At 36.2% G+C, this 21582-nt stretch overlaps 1 protein-coding gene across 1 annotated transcript in view; it reads left to right on the top strand.

Annotated features, from left to right (window-relative positions):
* SMYD3 (SET and MYND domain containing 3) overlaps nucleotides 1-21582 on the top strand; it is an 84205-nt gene that overhangs the window by 14374 nt on the left and 48249 nt on the right. Inside the window, exons 4-5 of the mRNA XM_027740994.2 lie at nucleotides 17825-17912; nucleotides 21130-21304. Of these exons, the coding sequence (XP_027596795.1) occupies nucleotides 17825-17912; nucleotides 21130-21304 (263 nt within the window). The remainder of the gene's footprint in view (nucleotides 1-17824; nucleotides 17913-21129; nucleotides 21305-21582) is intronic.

The raw sequence follows: 21582 nt of genomic DNA on the forward strand, positions 1-21582 counted from the left end.
TCGATGAAAACTGGAATGGATATAAGAGGTTAAAGGCATGCCTTCAAGTAAATGCCCACACTTTAAACAGATGAAGTTTGGTGAGATAAATTATGCTGCTCCATGAAGGGTATATAAATACAAAATCAAGAATCACATGATTACATTTCTGTGTTAGCTGACATGGATAAGCATAGTGCAGTTGCAACTATGTAGGTTTCAGCATGCCAACACCCAGATTGTCGTTAAAATTTGTTTATGCAGATCACTTCAAGCATTTGTCTCTGGCTGCTACTGTAGACAAATGTATCTTACAGTCAGTGTCATTGCTTCTTCACTGTTATTTGTGCTAAAATTGATTAAACTCAGATAGTGGTTGCATCATACTACAGTCACACATTTTAGGTATGCATACAAACAAGAGTAGTGTGTCAAAGTGCTCTTTTGCCATTCTAGGTTACATGAGGGCTTTTTATAATATTTCAGGCTTCTGACATGATTTAAGATGCAACTTACCTATAAAGAAATATTTTTTTATTTCTCATTTACTGTAATATTTCATGTTACGGCTATATAAAAAAAAAGCAAAATTCACTCCAACATCAGCAAGGACTGAAATTCATAGTTACTTGGTCTTTTTAGCTAGATATAGCAACTTCATGCAGCACAATAATCTTCTCTAACCGCTGCCTAAGTGTACAAAGTTCCCTTGCACAATTGTCAATATCTGAGACTGTAAAATGGGAAAGGCTACATTTTCAAGTATCCTGAAACAGGCTGCAGCCCAACCACAAGGACCCTTGCTGAAGCAAACGTAATTGAAGTTTAGCATCAACTGATACACACTGGCAGTCGGTGTGAGCAGACACAGCCCTAGACCAAACGGAGAGTTCCGTGGCTGTACAGTCGCAATTGCATTGCATGCAAAATGAAAGGAAACGTTCCTCATTGGTCACTGCTGATGAAAGGACTTCAAAGCTAATCTCGGTTTGCTATACAGTAGTAGTTTTTTATCTTCCTCTCTAACTGTGAGCACAGCCATGAAATAACCCAGGTGCATAGATGTCACAAGGATGAGAATATATAGAGGCAAACAGCAGCACTAGCTGGAACTGGGTATCCTGAATAGTTTTTGGTGCCTGGGTCTCAATATCAGCTGTATTTTAATTCTAGGAGGACTTAACCAAAATGGTGACCAGTGTCTTCTGGCAGCTGGTCAAGAAGCCTGGCAAGTGCTTACATCACTGTAAACTGGTTAAGATAAGATTGAGATGGAGCTTTTGGCAGTTCAGTTCCTGACAAATTAAATGCCAATAGCTACAAATCTAAACAACACTTTTGGCCAAAGTTGGAAAAAAATCCTAGTAATTAACAGAGGGAAATAAACATGTCTTTCTAAAAGTCACTCATAGAGTACTTCCTGACTGTCTGTACTTCAAGTTATAGCTACTGTAATGTCTTCGGTTCATTGTATCTTTGACACCTTTACGCATTATTCTTCACTCCATGTTAAGATCAATCTCCACTGTAATTAAGAAATGTGTGCCTTTGTAAAAGCTGAATTCTTGTTACCATTCCAGCATATAAAAGTCCCTTGCATTAATTATAATTAAAGATGGTATTACATTGATGACAAACATTTTAAATGAAGACAGTTTTTTCCACAGTCATGAGCCAGGGTATTGTTCATGTTCTACATTTTCAACCAAGGATTTCAGGAACATTTGTGCTTATAGAATCACTTTGTTATGAGTTGTCTTTCTCTTTTGGATCCAGGATTTAATATTTTAGTCTATATTGGTTTTTTAAAAGCTTTTATTTATTACAAGGTCAAAAGCAATGAGTTTGATCCTGAATAATTGTTATGCTTGGTCAGTGTTTGATAGTCGCCAAAGTTAATAATAACAAAATGCCAGTAAGTATTTTATTCCTTTAATCAGTTTATTGCTTTGCTTAGTACTTACTTATATTGCATCCTGAGTTCGGTAGAGAACATTGTAAATCCAGTTTCCAACTCAAGGACTTTCAAAATTAGGTCACCTGAACAGCAGCCAAGCTATCTACCTCTACATAAAAATGTCACTTGCAATTCTTTAGCTGTTATTGCATACATCCACCAGCTCTATTATTAAAAAAACCCACTGACTAAGTTCCTGATCCTACTAGAAGTTTTGACATTCTGTTACAAGCTGAGAAAACAACACAACTGTAGCTTAGGAATTTCATCAATGTAAATGAACCTCTACGTAAGTTGAATGAATTTGTTGCTATGGCATATGTCCATGATTGATTTGCCTCACCAGGTTTTCTGAAAGATACTTCACTATGGCCCAGAATACACTAGGATATGACACTTTAACCTTTGATGTCCATGTTTGATGTCAGCAATACCTTTGAAGAATATATGCTTAAATTACATAGACATTGTTACATGAAGAATATTATTATTGACTGTTGTTTTGAATTAGCATGTAAAGACTTCATGCAAGATCACTGTACTGGTTTTAGTACAAAAATATTACCCCTCCCTCAGGGATCATATATTTAGGACACAGGGAACACAAAATTATGTGTTGAGAAGTGCCTTTTTAAATTGCCGAATTACCAAATTCCAGAAGTTTGTGTCCCAGTTTCCCCAACATTTATTTATTTTTGGACATTTACAGTCTCACTGAGTTTTCCAAGTACGATATGAAAGATGAGATCTCCAAATTAATTCAAAAGACAAGGCCTGGGAAGCAAGGATTAAATGGGATTGTTGAAAATAAATCTGTTTATACAACTAACTGAACATAAAACCCCTTGATCAAAACAAAAAATTAACTAGGAGCATCTGTATCTCTAGTAATGATTCTAAGGAACTTTCTAAGTACTAACCTACAAAGTTAAGAAAAAAAGATCAGGACTTTATTCTAATAAAATTATGGTTTAATAATTTCCTAATAAAATATAGAGTTTGCAATAGTTGATTGTAAAAAAATGTTTATTCCTCATATTTTTTACTGTTTTGCCACTAGCCTTTGAATTGCCTTTGAAGCAAACTACAAAATGACATCAAGCCAGAGATTGAAAATATTTCACCGACCTATTCTTTTAGCTCAGTGTTAGTATAACCAGTGCCTACAAAAACATCAAGTACAAGCATCAGTAATTAGCAGCCCACTGGGACACAGTACTGATTCTTTCCATAGGTGGTTGTCTGATTAACAGTTCCTTCCTTCTGGCAAGACATTTGGTAGTGACGTAAACCCTGGATTGGTTCCTGAAATCCAACCGTCAGTATAACACTTTTCTGTTCCCTTTCAGAGGATCTTACCCTCTTGGGATGGATTTCCAAACAGCTAAGGACGGAGGGATTTTATTTTTGTAGTGCCAAAAATGACAGCAAAACCCAAGGCGACTGTTTCTGATTTCTGGGATCTCTTGTTCATTAAGGCACCACCTCTTCAGCATCTTAGCATTTCTTACAAGACTTCTGAGGCTCCTTCTATCTTTCAGCATTTTAATTCTTTTCCACTAAAGGTCCATTCCAAAGACAGTGACAAATGGAGTGCGATCATTTTTCCATAACAGCTTACCTATCTCAGTTGTTTTGGGACTGCCTCAGTGTGCTCTGGTCACCCCTTGGCAGCAGTCAGCTGGAGCTCACTTGGGTTGTCAATGGAAAAGATGCAGCTGTTGTTATAAATAGACATGAGTTGAAAACTGTATGCAAACTCCTTGCCTGTTCAGGAGATCCTTGATAGGGAAATCTGTATCAGTTTGGTCCAACAAGTTCATATTTGAAGCAAAGGTAGAAGTTAGAGTGTGGTACTCTCCTGGGAGTTTGGCTTTCTTCTCATCTGAGGGGAGCAGAATCTCATTCTGCTCAGAATCTCAGATCCAGCCATTTAAGAGGAAATGTAAGTCTTCTGGCAGATGTTTTAAGCAGAAACACTGTTTTGCCAAGGGAACATAGTCCACTCTCATCATTGTTTTAGGCTGTTGCAACTACTTTTAAGTGCCTGGATGGCAGTGTTCCCCCTTTATTAATGTCCAGCTTCCTTGGGACTGTTGTTAGAAGTAGCTATTACTGTTATGATTTTTTTTTCAAATAGCGTCCTTCCTATAGCAGCCACTATTTGGCCTCTTCTGAATTATTAATAGAAATAAGAAAGGTCTTGCTCTGCGTTAGCAAATTAGAAACAGTAGTAATGAAAAAATTTAAAATGCAGGACTAGATCAGACAGACCACTTTCCAAACACCTTTTCCTGCACTGATTTTGGAGACCCCAGTTCAGGTTTTTTCCCTAATATTGAAGCCAGTTGTTGCATTATCTGAGCTTGAATCTCTGAATTCTATTTCACTGAGGTTCCTATAAGGTCTTGTGTGTTTCAGCCTGTCGAGGCCATTTCCAGTATCGGTCACTTTTTTCAGTCTCTTTTCTCTACTCTGCAATATGTTTGATCTTTTAAAATCTCATTAATTAAGTAATTTACTTGAAGTATGGTGGATTTTAATTCAGATCCGATTTCAGTCATTTAAAAGGGGAAAAAAAAAAAGATGTTGCCACTTTAAATTGCAGTTTTCTGGACTGACTGGTATTCTGTTTTCTGGAAACAAGAATCTCTCCTGTTGAAGGTCTTCCACTTTGGACAAAATAATATCTTCATCAGAGTTAGAATGAAAGGTTATCCTCAGTGTAAGAGCAGACCCCAAGGGGTAGGGGACCCCACAATTCTGTTAGTGCTTCAAGTGATAGGTGAGTTTCAGGTGAGTCCAGGATACAGAAAGCACAACGTATCTTTTTTCTAGATTCCTTCTTCAAATCAGGTAGAAATTGGAAACTTAGATCTTTGTCTTTCCAAGTGTGTATTTTAAGTAATGGGCTATGAATTTTAAAGAACAAGGAAAAGAAAGTGAGTGGAAATACCTTTCTCCCATTCATTCTCTGTATGTAAGCTAAATACCTTTCTGACAAGGAAAGAATTTTACCATTTACCTTTATAGGTCCAAAGCAGGACATTAACATTATATGGGTTGACCATAACTTCAGCCTTTGCTGGCATGCTATATATTTTGCTCCATTTCAATGTTTTTTCTCATCTTTGGGATGAGTATTCTTTTTACTCTGCACAGTCTACAAACCTAAAGCAGTGTAGCTGTTTCTGATACTGCCAGTTTTATAAATAATAACAGCAGTGAAGTCAACAAACAATCTGAGTCATGTCAACATAGAGGAAGAAAACAAGATGGAAAAGGACTCTACTGTTTATCAGCAAAATTGTGACTAACTTGAAATAGGACACTATTTTATTAGCTCACTGAAATTTTTCACAATATACCATCTTCAAGTAATTTCAGCAAAAGTTTTTGTTATCTCCAAACTCATTCCCTTTTGAAGACATCACCCAAAACTAGTCCAGAGGAAACTTTTTCATTCTGAATAAAAGGTTTTCAACTGTAGTTCCTATTATGCTCCTTCATATCAGTGCATTCTGTGTCTTTCTCTTCAAATTCTGAATAAACTTTCTTCATACTCCAAATTTCTGGCTCTTAGTGCCATCCTAATTGTATACTATATACTTCATGATGTTGAGCAGTTTTTCTTTTTGTTTTATTTTCCTCAACCAAAAAAATTGTGCTAATAAATCTTAACTTTCTTACAGTATGTTTTTTCTGATATCAATTACTGTCCATTCAATGCCTGGAAATCACTAGAATGAAATACTACATATACAGTAGGTGTAAATGCTTGGTAAAATTAGCTTCATTGCTGTGTTTGTTGTCCTAGTTTTCTGATAATTCCAATCAGAGGAGAGGAGAGGAATCATGAATGGTTGTGTTAAGCAGACTTGTGCACATAGGGCCCTGAAGTATGATCATGGTTTTACTTCATATGGGTCCAAGATAGGTTAAAAAAATCTGGGGGGAAGTTTAATCTAGTAGTCCAGATTTTAACCTGGTAATCTGCCTGTCATTAAATCTTTGAACTAAGCCATCTCCTTAGCCTGTCTGTCTTGGAAGAACAGTGTATTCTGTGACCCATTTCACTGTAATTGCTTTTTGTGGAACATACAGGGACAATTTTGAAGATATGCCTCTTTAGTGAGCAATATATTACACATGCAATACCTGATGGTGGTTGTTTTCTTTTGCTACTATTTGTTTTGTGATCTCTGTTAAGTAATGTGCAGCCCTATTTCGTATCTCCTGCCATAAAACAGATGCTGAAATGCCCATTATACAAGTTATATTAAAAGGATTAATTATTCTTTAGTATATCTCAGTATGAAACTTACTGCAAAGACTCACATTGTCATTTCCCATGCCACATTGTGGAAATGCATCTTTCACTCTAGGCTTATTAAATTAAGAAAGATGGCTTTCCTATCAGCTGCCTCTAAACTTTCAAACACTCTTTGCAAGCCAAATTTTATATTTCATTTTCTTTTTCAAAGGTTGATTGACTGATTTAGGACCCTGTGGCAAGTTCATCAGGTATCATGAATTCATTCTAATTTCTTTTTGACAGTGTAATAATTCAAAGTTTGAGGCTCTGGCTGAATTTGTAGGAAGCATCATAGGTTGAGAAAGACAGAATCATGCTCTTCAGTGCTTAAACCAGTGGCAGGCCCAACTAGTGTCCTCTGAGGCCTATTAAAGCAAGAATGAACTCATTTGAATAACAAGGAAGCCTATAACTTTTGAGACTGTAAAACTGCAGACTGAATGCTTTGGATTGAAAAATTGCTATGATAAGCAGTGTGTCATACAAGTTTCTTGCTATTAATTCAATTAATAACACAACAGTGCCATAAAGCTGTAGTTACAAATTTTGTATTTGTGAGTTTTATTCTAAGGCATGAATAGGAACTTTATTTTCTCTAAAAGACTTGAAAATCAGGCTTGAAAAGGCTGTATTTACTCCAGCCACATGAGTTACAGCAGAGGACTTTATAATTTGATGACCCTTTGTAGGATGTCCTGCTATTTTCCACAGGATTGCTCAGGGAATTTTATGAAAGCTGTTGATTTTGCCATAAAAAGTGATTTGAACTGGGGACTGTAGTGAAACAGTGTATCACAGTTCTGCCCAAGATTTATCTGAACACTGTCATTAAGAAACATATGTTGCTGTGTCATATTGCTTATGGTATGAATCTTTATCTTAGTCAGTGCTGACAACTGTTGGATATAAACTAAAGCTCCTGCACTTCCTTTGAACAATATCTAGACAATTTTTATTCTCAGAGTATTTCTAGTGTATAACTTTCTGTTAAGTTTGCATCACTTAAATCCTTCTTAGTTTTGAAACCTTTTGACTTAATTCCAGCTACTGCCTAAAAATACAGTAGTTTAAATCTATAGGCATATGGTATAGTGGAGAAAGATACTGTGAAGTTCAGTTACTAGTAAATTGTAGTTGGTTAGTGAAGGTAGGGATCCATATGAAGTGACCTGCTTCTCCCCTACCCCAAACCCTGACCTACAAAAGATATTTTAAGAAGAAAGGTTTGAGATAGCATGCTTGTCAGAGGGGCAACACTCATTCATTTGACTGGGAAAAACATGTTAGGAGAACAGTTTGTCTGGTTTTAATCAGTGAGTGAAGTACTTGGGGAGAGTACTTATCAGGAGGAAAAATTACTACTACTGTGAACTGTTTTGGAAAATTAGAAATCCAATATAGATTATATCTCACCAAATTATGTTGTTGCATCAGATCCCTTTAACAGTTGCTCTCAGGTAAGTCAAGATGTCTAACTTTCAGTATATGTTTTGTGATGTAGGCTACCTCCCTTTGCTTTGAATCACCTTGGCTGATCACCATTGATTGTTGAGGCACGTAAATACTCACAGCACTGGCAGTCAACAGGAACCAGCTGCATGATAGCTATCCAAACAGTAAATAAAGGCCCTGAGAAATATTCAAGGGTCTTATAATAGCTCCCATGACATTATGACATTTTTGAGACTGTCCTTTCCACTCTCTTTCTATTTTTTGTGGCAATGACTAAAATGTCCATATTATTGAATCAGAACAATAGAGCGCTAGAAAGGTATGGAAACTGTATCAAGCACACATTTGCCTTATAGAATGCTTCTAACTGCTTCCCTTAAACGCTGGAAGAACCTTTACTGGTTTAAATTGGTTTTAGTAAGAGGATAGTCAATAATGATTCTCTAAAGTAGAAGTTCTTGAAGTTACTAAAACACTGTACAGTATCTTCTAAAGCTATTTACAAACCTCTTCTTTGATTATATTAAACTAATACTCGTATAGTAGGCAGTCCAATTTGTTGGCAAAATTCTAGAGGAAGAGCTGCAGTTGTAAAAAATTATTTCAACCTTTTTTATTCATGACTTTAAAAAACTTGGAGACTGGAGAGTGTGGATTTGAGTATTGACACTGAATATTCAAGAAACGTGCTGGTGAGTTAGGCAATCAATTTGTATCAGTGCTCTAGGAATTACTGCTTTTAACTTTTTTGAGATGCACTAAATATTTTAAGGTTTAGAGTAGACTGATCAACAGTGTATGATCTTAATCATGTTGCATGTACTTTGCTACACAATCAAATTCCTGTATTTTGTACTCATTCATTCAGAAAGCATATGCTGAAGTAAATACTGGTTTTTTGCATTGCAGTGTAGGCTAAAATACATAATTACTATAACTACAATTTTATCATGAGATATATTATGCATTAAGATATTAAATTGTTTTGATATTAGTGTTGAAAAATAAATGTGTAACTTAATGTCATTATCTCTTCAGTTAGAACCAATAATTCAATGGGCACAAATTCTTCAAATCGCAGAAGCATAAACTGAATTTTGATACACAAGTAACTACACTTCTACTTAAGTGTTAAGTGTTTAGTTATTTGCATAAGTATTAACTTTAATGGGATTTATACATGCTTTTAAACTTAAGTGCATATTTCAATGCACTGATGAATGTGGATTGGATTATGCATTGTGAATACCTAAATATTCTGAGGATTTTGGACCTACATGTCTATTTTGAGCCACTAAATGCACTCAGTGACACTGTATGTCTCCACAGGTTGCAGAATTAAGAAATAAAGCAGATTTGCCATATAACTTACAATTTGTGTGGTAAGAGAGACCTAGAGATTGCTTTAAAAAATGTGTAATGACTAAGACAGATTGCGAAATACCTAATCCCTAGCAAGCTTCACAGTTGCTAGGGATTAGGTTGAACAGTATCCTTCCCCAGGTAAGTGAATTACCCACAGGGTTTACTTTTGGACTGATGCTGGAAATTACAATGGAATTACAAATGTGACAGGAATTTTTGGGTGATCTGGCATAAGGCCCTGTTTCATTTATGCTAAACTGTAAGTAGTTTCCTTTGCTTTTCCTCCCTTCCTCTGGCTTTTATGAGTTGACAAATAGTGAACTTTTATTTATTGCTTTTCCCATCATCCAATCAATTTTTATTTCTGCTTGTAGCCTCTGCAGCTTGGATGGGAAGTATGCAGTCAGCTTTAAGCTCCTGAAAAGGGAGGTTTATAAAGGCAGTGCTGTTACAGACACAAAGCTCAGTCCTGTTGCTCATGCAATTTCCGTCATCTTGACTGGGAGTAGGCATTGAGGTCCTGGGCCTGCACAGTGTCACTCATTCCCAGGAGCCTGAACTGTGTGGGACACAAGGATAGCCCTTGTGTAATTTTGCCTCCTTTATCACCAAAAAGAGTAATAGTATTTAAGGGACCTAATTGTGAAAATACATATGGAAAATGTTTTGGCCAGCGACCAGGATGACCAACACTTAACTGAAATGATTTCAGAATGTGTTCAATACATGTGCCTTTCATTTGAAGAGGCTCCAGGTAACAAGATGATATGATGTAGTTTAGCTGCTTAGCCCTGTTTATTTATATTTTGACAGATCTCTTTAGATACTATCTCATTTTCTTCCTAAGTAGCCCAGCATCCTTTTATACTGCTTTTTGAGAGAGAAAATACTGTCTGTGATGTTATTTGCTGAGATTTTTATCACAAAGAGTGGATGTAAAATAGAAAAGCTCTAATATTAACAAGACTTGATCTCTGATCATTATGGGTCTCAAAGAAGTTCCATTGGGCTGTGATAGTCAAGACTAATGAAAACTTTGAGCTTTTTCAGTGTATTTTCTCTTACTACAGGAATTTCTATATATACACTCTAAATATAATGTACTCTAAAGATTTTTCTGACAACACACTTAAACACTAAATCACCATAATCATCAGTTATATATAATGCTTACCAGATAGTTTCAAAGTGTGTCCATAATAACCCCATTTCTAGTGTACCCGGCATTTTCATGAATGAAGTGGAAGTAATTTCAAAATCATTGCCAGTAAAGTTAATGGATGAAAAAGACTGAGAGAATAATAAACATTTATTAGGACAGGTAAATAATACAGAGTAACTGGAATTGCCTGATAAATACAAAGATAGAACACATGTTCAACATCTGAAATGGGGATCTAGAGCTATGATTTATTTCAGCAGAACCCCAGACAGCTACAGTGTAAATCTGAGCTTGTGAACCTGACAGATAATGGACTTGCAGCCAAAGAGGGGGAGAATTGTTTGTCTGGTTGCTTCTCTTACCTTATACTTTAAGTCTTAATTAACTCTAAGATGTTATTGGGATAAACTTATCTTAGTCTCATTTAATTTTATTAAATTCAAATGACTTCTTAAAATAGACTTGCTGATCTTAATTATCTGTTTATTGAAGGCATCTCATTTTAATAAATTTCCCACAGCTGTTTTTGATATCTTTTTCAAATTTCTGGGTAAATATTATAATGGTGTAACCAAGTTGGATAATGTTAAGGAAAGGTTATTCATACCCTGTGAAAGTGCTTGCCTTTTTGCACTATTTGTATGCAGGGTCTGGGGAAACCTTCATCTTGATTTCAATGCCTAAGTAGAGCACTTAAACATGAATGGTGTGAACAACTGTTAAATTTTCCAATACCTACATGATTTAGAGGATTATTAGCCTGTGCCATTCTTATGCACTTCCAGACACCAGAATCAGTAACCTATGAAGAGATGATATCGATTATGTGAGGTAATGCAGCCTGCCTAATACTGAGCAATATACTGCACAGATGCAATATGGCATCCAACTGCAGTGTGTCCTATTTTACTTTCAGAATTCAAAACCAGAAAGTACAAATTCGATTTGTTCAAAAGTTGGGTTCACCCCCTCCCAATAGCCTCACGGGGAATACAGTGTTGTTTTTATCTGCAAACAGAGTAGCTTTGGAATGTACCATGTGTCCCACCCACCCTCTTCAGAGCCATATGACAGAAAACACAAGGTCTTCTTTTCTGACAACTCAGCTCCTGGTGAGGACAATCTTATGTGGTTTGGAAAGAGTAGTTGAACTGGCATTTTTGGACCTGGCATTATTTTTCATGGAACAGGGCAGGGGAACTTTTAAAACTTCAGAAATTGTATGTAAATCTGGAATCATGACAGGTCTCTGTGCACTGAGGTTTTCACATACATGTGGTTCTTAACAAAGTACATTTACAAGAGTGAAGGTGAGTGAATCCCCAACTGAAGCTATAGGCTTCTGTAAGCCACAGCTCTCATAAGAGATGAGGAGTCTTTGATTTGGAGTTTAAACTTTATCCAGAAAATGTTTCATAGGAAATGACCTCAGATATTTCAGGAAAGCACTCAAGTGCCCTTTCTCTTTCTGTGCCTGTAGCTTTGTGCCCCTGTGATTGCCCATCAGGCCCTTATACCCTCTTTGCTCTGAAGCACTCAAGTCAGAAATTTAGTCTAGCTGCAATATAACAGCTTCAATATCACATTTTCTAACATTTTCTTCATCTTTCTGAAAGTGAAAGTTCAGAAGATCTGCCATGTCTTTACTCATTTACTGTTTTTCTTTTGCTGCCTAGTATAAGAAAATGAGTTATTGAGTTTACTAGAAACATGCATTCAGTAGTTGCTGAACTTTTCGATAGAACCAGAAATAGAAAGTTGTTATTTATGCTTTCAGTGCATAATGTATCAGAGAACTGCTCTAAAATGTCGTGCCCTTATTTAAATGTGTTTGAGCTCCTCGACACTTTCTTGGAAAAAAACCTAAGAAAACCTCTTTTGATTTGAACCTGTCAGGTTGGTCAGAATTGTTTTGTCAGATTAACATCTGTAGTTGCCACTTAAGTTTTTAGAAATTAAGCAAATCATAAGCAATGATCAGCAATTTCTATGAAATGTTCAGGTATTTGAGGTATCTGTAGCTTTTAAAGAGTTAAAATATTGAAGTTCAGAAAACTTTCCTTTTTGAAGATATTTTTAAAGCTTCCACAAAAAAGAGAACAAGAACAGAGTTATGTGCTGCTTTCTCACAGGATTATCATTATATAGTAATAGATTTTGTGTCCAGAAAAAACTAAAATTATTATTTAGTGTGATTTTTCTCTCTTGCAAAAGTATCATACCCAATATTAGACTGCTAATTTCAATTTGAACTATAGTTTAAAGGTTTTTACCCTTGTTAAAATGACATTTGCTGGTGGTTAAGAGAAGATACTGGTCAGGGAAAACTTTAGTCCTTAATTTTACTTCTCTCAGGGCAGCCTGGAACTCCAATACCTCCTGCAAAGCTTTGCTTATTTCTGCCTATGTGGGACTGGATACCTGAACACTGAAAATAAACACAGAGTGAAGATGCCTTTGGACGTATTTCTAGTAGGAGGAATGCTCGAAAGGGGAAAAAGAGATATAGGGGTTGCTTACTGTTTGGAGTTCCCAGTCAGCACTTCTCCCTTCTGTGGAGGGAGGCGAGGACGGCTTCATGGTTCCTCACTGTGGACGATCTTTGGCTTGTTTCTCTCTTGTTTCTTTCCTTCTGGGAGAAGGAGATAGATGAATTTTGTAGAGAGGACAGAAAATCCATTTTTTATTTTCTATTCTGTAGCCTAAGTGTGAAAGAACAACGAGCCCTTAATCAATCTTTCCAATGTTCATGAGAGTTTTGGAGATGCAGTGCATTACAGATGAGCAGTCCTGGGCAGTGATGCTTACTGGTTGGCATGTACTTGTTTTGGCACGAGGGATACCTTCTCTCAGAGGACATGCTGTCCATGTGGGAATCTTTTAGCAGTCCGGATTTTAAATACTGCGATAGGAAAGAACAGTGATTGCTAAAAGAGTGTATAAAAGCAGTGGTACCTGAAATTAATAGACAGGGAACACTCTTAGGAAGTATAAGAAACAGAAGAGTAGTCTGGGAAGGAGTAGCGGTGTAAAGGAGCAGAAAGGAAACATTTATCTGTACTTTGAAGATTATACTCCTTTTTAAGGAGAGTTCCCTTAAGGATAGCATGTGTTCAGGACACTTAAATAGCAGAAGAGGTAGGGAAAGAACTAATTCTTAGAAAGAAAATGGGAAAAGAATAGTAGAGAATAGAACAGGTGATTGTTTCAAATGCTTATTTCTGTGGTGGTTGATGTCTGTACTTGTTTCAGGAGATGATGCCTTTGTAATAAATCTTCCTATCACTTCAAATGAGAACGGCAGAACATTTTATATTTGATCATTCTTTAAATAGATTACAATCCTCATCAAATACCCTCCAGTTTTCTTATTTCTCTCTCTTTCGTTAATTCTTTGTTATGAGTGGTTATAATTCCATTTTTACAAGTGTCACTAACAGAACCAAAATGGTAATATTTAAAGCAAATATTGACATTTAGTGGTATATTGTATGACAAACTATTTTTATGAGCATTTGCAGGATGCACTGGGCAGAGCTGATCATGTCCATTCTCAGGCTCCTGAAAGAAGTTTTCAATGAGTAGCTACAAATTTAAAACTGTGGAGAATCATTGGGTATGAAAGCTGGAAGTATTCTAAAGAAAAACAACAACTAATGTTCTGATCTAAAATCTGTAGAAATTATGCTATTCAAGTATATATTTTTAAAAAAAATTAATCTTGTTATTGAATCCTTTATAGAGCAAACTTTCTCAGTAGTGAAATTTGGGGGAGGAAGTATGATTCTTTATGGCAGGAAGATTTTGCTTTACAAAATATTTGGCATTTGCCCACCTTGAAGAGCCAAAAAGATTTCAAGGACAGAATTTTCTCTGGTGGAATTATGTAGGTGGGCCTTCATGTTTTATGTACTGTAAATTCAAGAAGATGTGAAAGTGAAAAGTGTCAGGTGTGAAGTTCAGCTTATGGCCTGTTTTACAAGAACTGAATATAATTGGAAATTTTTTTGTCTAGAGCATTAGAAGCACAGATCTAATTAATCAGGGATAGGTAGTCCACAGAGATTTCCAGAAAGCTTCAGTGTAAAGAGATGAATCCCCAGATGTATTTTATCAAGAAAGCTGTAGCAGCACCTGCCACAGTATTGGAAGAATGGAGGGATGAAATTGAAATGTTGTTGTGTCTTAACTCACCTTTTAATGAACAAGTTTTCTCTGCAGATGCTTGGAGTAAGGGGAAAGCAGGTACTAAAACCCTTTCCCATCCAGAATAATTGTTCAAAATAAGTAATTTTTGTCTTCTTTGTGCCCTGAATTATGGATTCAGTTAGCAGATCCAGTGGCACTTCTGCCTCGAATGGCTTGTACCTGTGTTAAGAGTATTGCAGTGTCTTCTTGCCATAGAAAAGCATGTGATGCAGCTGTCTTTTCTGCTTTCCCCAAGAGTTTTCAACGCTTCTAGTCTTGGTTTTCTCCAGCACATTTCTATGTGCAAAAGCTGAACCATAAAGCATGCCAGTTTCAGCTGTCATAAGGTTGTTATGCATTTTTGTGACTAAATTATCTGGTCTAATTATTTTTTGGACCAAAACAAAAATATTTTGTTGTTCTGAGGATCGAACCCTTGTGTTTACTGTCAATGTTAGAAATAAGGAAAATAATCAGGTAAAAGTTGCTAACTCTTCCTTCTTTTTCAAAAGCCTCTTCCTTTTCTTCAGCTGGTGTTCTTCGTTTCTAGAGATGAAAAAAACCCCTGTCTTCCAGGTACATGGTGTGACTCTTAGGGATGGTCCTGTGCAGGGCTAAGGGTTCGACTTGATGATCCTTGTGGGTCTCTTCCAACTCAGCATACTCTGTGATTCTGTGATTCCTTTATTGTGTCTGCACACCTGGAGGTTTGACTGGGAACATGTTCTGAAAAGTGATACTTTGAATAGGTGTTACTCCATGGAAAGCTGTATATCCCGTAGTTGTTAATGTCATGCTCTTAAATTAAATTAAGCAGTTCAGTGTAACTAATTATCACTTCAATTATTTTCATAATTCCAACTCCAAGGCAACTTTGTATTTTTAGCTGGCTTAATCGTATCACATAGCCATGACTTCCAAGGTGCTGTCCAAGGCAGAGAAACAACTTACTTGGAAAGAGCTTATTAGGCTGCAAGGCAGAATTGTTCCTGGTGACAGGCTCTCCTAGTTGTTTTGCAGCCCCTGTTTGGCTGCCTATTTGGAAGCAGCTTCCATGTCTTGAACTAGTGTTTAGGAAGGGACTGGACTTCTTTCATGGATGGAAATCTGATGAAGAACAGAGGTGTGAAGTGCCCAACTAGCCATGTTTTTCCTTGTTCTTACGTCAGCCAATCTGCAAAATGCCTCATCTTGAGAACACAGGAAACATCTCATTGAAACCTATGACTTAAATCCTCCCCAGAGCTTCCCTCCATCCTAAACTCTCTTACAAAAGGGATAAAGACTGTGAATCTAGAGAGGGTTGGGAGATTACTGGTCCAACAGACACTCTGTATTCTCTACCTGGATATGAAGCCAGCGTGGACTTAACCCTGTGCACTAGTTTAAAGGTTAGAGGAAACCCCAGCCTTGCACTGCTTTGTGTTGTCAGTGAAATGCTAGAAGACAATGGAAAGCATTTCGAAAGGCTGCACTAGACAGAGGAAGATTAATCCCATGTGAGTGAACACTTTAGTCTGATTCATCCATCAGTCTTGCTGTGTGCGAAGTGAGCCCTAATGATGCATCAGTTATTGGCCTTGGTGCGTAGTTTTTTTCCTTCTTTCACTTACAAATCTCTCTCAATTCCCATGTTTCTGAGGTTTTAGGCTTACACCATATTAGAGAAACGCTGAGAATGATGCCTGGGCCAGTGAGAAAAGATAGCTTAAGACAATTTTTCTGTTTTGGTAGCTCCTTAAACCTAAAATTTCACAGACATCATTATTAGCATCTTACAGGTGAGATTTATTTTTTTTGATCAGTGAGCAGCAGTTGATCCACAAAGATGTTTTAGAGAGATTGCTACAGGTTAACAGGCTATGTTCAGAAGTAGATGTAGTCTCATAGAAATTCGTAGAGGTTACATGGATGCTAAGAGATTCAGCATACATCTTTTGCAAAGCTGTAAGAGGGCTGGGTATGTACATTAACTCCGGTGACAAAATTTCTGCAGTATGAGCTTGTTTGTCCTAACATTCACCTTATGGCTTCTGGTGGCAAATTCATCTCTGCACAAAATTATTTCCAGATGATTATTTTGATCAGAGAACTGATTGTAGAGGAAGTACATGTTCAAAATGCAGTGAGGTCATACCACCCTCCTTGTAAGGCCCTACAGAATGGTAGGGCAGCTGAGAACAATCTCAGTTTAATCTTGATTTAATCATCCCAGGAATACACAGAGGTCTGCTGTTTCATGAAGCAGATGGAAAGACAAAACTGCAAATTAAATCCGAAACAAAGTGCTGATTCTCACTGTAAATATTTTCTGTTCTGAAAAAGGAACAGTGGGATAAGAAAATTATGCAATTCTAGGTAGTTACAGATTACAGGATTTTCAGTGGAAGTACTTCTCTGATGCCCAGTGAGCATCTTTTGCTTACAAAGTGCTTGGTTTTAATACACCTTCTCTGTTCATCTGCAGGCCTCCACCCCTGCTGAGGGTTGATCTTTTTAGAACTGTATTTCTAAAATATTCCTGCAAGACTTTGTACTTTAAAAACTCTTTTGGAAGTAGTAGGGCCTTTCATAAGGAAAGATAGGTAATGAACTTCAGTGTTTTACAGGCCAGATTTTTAGAGGTATTTAAATGCTATAGCAATGGAAATCGAATATCTAGATGCTTTTGGAAATCTCTTAAGATGCATAACTGTGTCTGTAGATGCTTTAATAAATTTGTTCCAAGTGGTTTACCTAAGATGCAGTTAGTCACTGCTAAAGAGTTGAAAAGGGAAACTTTCCCCTTACTGCTGTAGCCATTAATAATTTTTGCTTTCTTTATGACAAAGCAATGGGGAAATATTGCTGTTTGTAGAATCCAATGGAATAGGGAAGAAATAGCAGTGAGTTATTAAACCAAAGTTCAGCTTTTTCTGAGTCGTTGACTTCTCCTGTAAGCTCATGTTCATAACTGTAACGGATGAAAGTAGCCTTCCACTCTTTGTAAAGACTCTATAATCACCACACAGTTAATCAAAATTATTTGCTAAATCTTTTATACAGTATGCCTGAGGGTCTGTGAAGTATTAGATAGAAGGCCTTTGAAAGAATTTGATCTTCTCAATGTGTTTTAATAGTAAAATTCACATGCTATTATTTCTCTTTTCTGATTGATCATAGTTTTTGTTGCAAACTTAGTATCTCATTTGAGAATTTAATGTTTCCAAGTTTACATTCATTTTTCTTTAGATCGTCTCATTTACTTCCAAACACAGGGTGAGTATGATTGCCAGGTCAAATGATAGCAATATAGTCTCTACAAATAGCTTTTAGCAGTGAAATCTTTTTACCCTGTTTTTCATCATTACTACATATTCTCATTTTACTGTTTTTCTCATTAAATGCATTTGTTTCAATTAACCAGGATTCTGAGAAACTGGCTGGTGAAGAGCATGCCTGGAAAGAAGTCAAAGACGCTGTAAATAAAGTGAGATATCCAAAATCAAAAGAAGGTATCCTTTCAGTGACATGCCATAGTTTGTCATTCAGTTGTGGAAATAATCTAGAAAGCCCCTTAGTATGCAATTCATCTCTTGAGATTAATTTACTTACATTTTCATTCTTTTATTTTTAATGTTTTTAATTCATTTGATGTTTAAAATGGGCACTATTCATAATTGTATTACTATAGTCTCTGATTACCTGGACTGGAACTGCTTCATGGAAGGGATGGTAGCTACTTAGGATGTAAAGGGATATTTTCATTCAAGTTTGGATTTCTACCATCGCACTGCTTCATATAAATCCACTTTTAAATAGAAAAAAGGTTGTTAAATTATTTTCACAGCAGACATTATAGAATCATTATAATAAGTTATAATAATAATTTATAATTAAGCAAATTGAATGAGATGATCTTGCACTAATAAACAGAACTGGAGCCTAATGGCTGTCATGTAGATATTCAATCCAATTAAAGAAATTAGTGAAAAGCAACAACCAAGAAAAGATGAGCAGAAGAGAGATGGAGATTTTTACTAGAATACTATGGGTATACTGCTCTCTCTCTTATCTTGGTCTATTCAGTGGAATTTTTCTGACTGTGAACTTGGCTTATTGTGGCAAGATGTCTTACCATTTTAGAAACATGGGCTTTCTCTCAACCTAGAGAGAATTTAATCTTCCAGTACTCCTTTTTGGCAGCATGAAAAGCAGGTTTGCACAGTGTTATTCCAGGCTGGAAACAAGTGATTACAATTCTTATTGTGCAAAAAAGAAAAAAACCTACACAACCGAGTTTGTTTATTTCTAATCCAGAGAGATTTATTCATGAGCAAAGGAGAAACACTCATCTCATCTTACGTTAATTTTTGTATAGTTTCTAGTCTGTCTAAAGTTCCTCTGTCTTCACTGGATTGAGACAGACAATACTGAAATAGACCTTCAGGCATTCAGTTATATTTCAGGGACTATGTTTTAACGTGAAAGTTAAATTATAGGTATGCAACCTTAAGTTGCAATATTTTTTATACCAAAATTATGGAGTCACGATACTGGTCCTATTTAATGTTCCTATATTTAATTGCAGGAGAAATTGCACCTAATTAAATTTACTAAGGTCTTTAATTAAGATTACTGATTTAACTGATACTTAAAAATTAATCAAATACATCATAGTAAAAGGTAACAGGACTGGTTGAAAAAAATCTGTTCTTGTTGTCTGTTCAGCTTCTGTTCTCAGTCATGGGCTGTTTGAAATATGTCATCTTCCCTTCCATTGCACCACAATACCAGTGCTAATTGACGTACATTGGCAAGTGCAGTACCTGAAGAGGGAACTTGACTTTTGCCCACTTGCCAATAATGAGTAGAAAACCTTTCTGGCTGACTGAGGCACATACTTATTAGTTTCTGCAAATGTCATTTTTTTAGCAAATTAAACCAACAGTTTCTACAGTTGAAAAAGTTTGTGACTCCCACAGTCTGACTTACTGATTATAGCTGATAAAGCGTTGTAATGCTAAATCTACAGTTAGAGAGCGTCTGCTTGAGGCAGTCCTCCTCTAGTCTTGGGCAGATACAGGATAGGCAGCTTCTCTTTTGTCCTGTTGCAGCTGACAGAGAATTTTCTAAGTTGTAATTTACATACCTACAAATTTGGTCCCAACAGGTTTTGTTATAAAGCACATCTGTCATTAGATGCTAGTCAGTGAACAAAGCAGAATAACAAGAAGTAAGAGCAGACAGACTATGCATCAGCTAAAATGGTAATCTTTCAAAAATGTCAGTGCTTTGTACTTTCTACAAAAATTGTATCAAGTGGAAATAATATCCCCCACTCTTCTGTTTGTCTGCCCTTAATCGGTTGTAAAGAATACATGGATGTTTGCCAGAGATATAAAGGTTAAGGTGCAATTATAATAACACATTCCTTCCCTTATATGGTTCTTTCAATCCAAGGGCATGAGAGCAATTCACAAATAATTAGTTTAGCCTTGTAACAACCATGCTATAAATCCTGGCCCAGCCACGTAGTGGTCACATTCTTAAATTTAAGTGGGTAAATATTCCCATGTTCAAGAAGGACTAATTACTTCATCACAGGTTCACATTGTACACTTTAAACTCATCCTTGGATTAGTGTGAATAGTACTTTCAGTAATGTTGTGAAGATAACTGCTGGACTTCCTTGAACTGATTGTATGGAAAGGACTATGATACAATCAATGTTATTACTTCTCTTACTATAAGTCTAATTTTTTCTTTATTTCATTTGTTCTTACTGATGTGTGTGGTGTCTTTTTGGTGTTTAGACAGCTTGCATTCTGGGACTCCCATGAGTGCAGTCACAGATGACAGTACTCATTTTAAAACTGAAAATTCTTAAAGTGTTCAGCTTAGGTGTGGTCAGAAAGAGAAGAATCTGGTCCACACAGAAGTTGAATAAGTGTAGAATGTAATGGAAATAAGTGTTTTGTAGTAAGGAATATCCAAATAAAGTGAATGCAAGCCCCAGGTTACTTTTCCTCTATTCCAAACTCACAAAAAAATCTTCTTGTGACATTGGAGGTGAAAATCTTCTGTACTGCCTAGTTCATTAGTCTTCAACTAGTCAGACATAAAACTATGATATTTTTCTTTCTCATGCATGAAACATGCAGCTGTACATGAAAAAAATCCACAATGCTCTTTATAATTGTTTCAAGGAGAAAGAAAATTATTTAATTTCAAGAAAAGGTTCTAATTTAATGAGAATTTTAAAAAAATCTTGGTCAGCTTAAAAGAATGTACCATTATTTAATATATAAAACCATAATTTTCTTTTTTTAGCCACTGAAACATTTTTTAAGATGCATTTCCATGGGCTCTTGCCCTTGGCTGTAAGATTTGGAGGAGTATCTTAAGTAAATAATGTTTCAGCACCTAAATAAAAGTTATTTGAAATTTTATTGTGTATTAAAATATCTTTGCAATTTGTCATCTTTCTTTTACCATTTTTTGCTAAAATACTGCCTTCTATAGAAATTGTTTTGCTAGATGTAAGCAAAACATAGTTACCTAAGCTACCTCTTCTGCGTTCAAGTGTGTTTTCAAGAATTGTAGCAGAGTCTGAAATGGTGGCAGCTTTTCTATTTTAATGCTTTGTAGCTCTTACACCTTGCTAAACAGCATTTAGAACTTGTATTTTTGTTTGATTAAATACATTTCTTTAACTAAGGCCAATAACAGAGTGGAAGCACGTTCTGGCAAGATGCCAGAATCTCTTGAGCAGTAACATGGATCGCCTACCAGACACAAATATCTATCAGCTGAAAATGCTTGACTGTGCCATGGATGCCTGTATTAACCTTGAATCCTGGGAAGAAGCATTGTGTTATGGCCTCAGGACTCTGGAACCATACAGGTAAGAGATGTAATTGGTTCAACTGGTTCCAAAGATGGGGGAGAGCTAGCTGTCTCATTAAAAACAAAGACTGTGCTTCATCTCGATTCTTCTTACTCTTTTTATTTCTTGTGTACATCTTGCATTGCTTTCTAGGTTAATGAATGAGGCAGAACTCCCATTCTGCTTTCACAGTCAGGCTGTGAGGAAATAGAATGATAACAGGAACTATAATAATAACTTGATTATTAGCTCCTTGCTGTTTCATGTGTTCAGATGCTCCCCCATTCCTGATCAGA

The sequence above is a fragment of the Pipra filicauda genome, unplaced genomic scaffold (assembly GCF_003945595.2).
Source record: "Pipra filicauda isolate LSUMZ 115617 unplaced genomic scaffold, ASM394559v2 scaffold351_size757598_pilon, whole genome shotgun sequence".
Lineage (NCBI taxonomy): Eukaryota > Metazoa > Chordata > Aves > Passeriformes > Pipridae > Pipra > Pipra filicauda.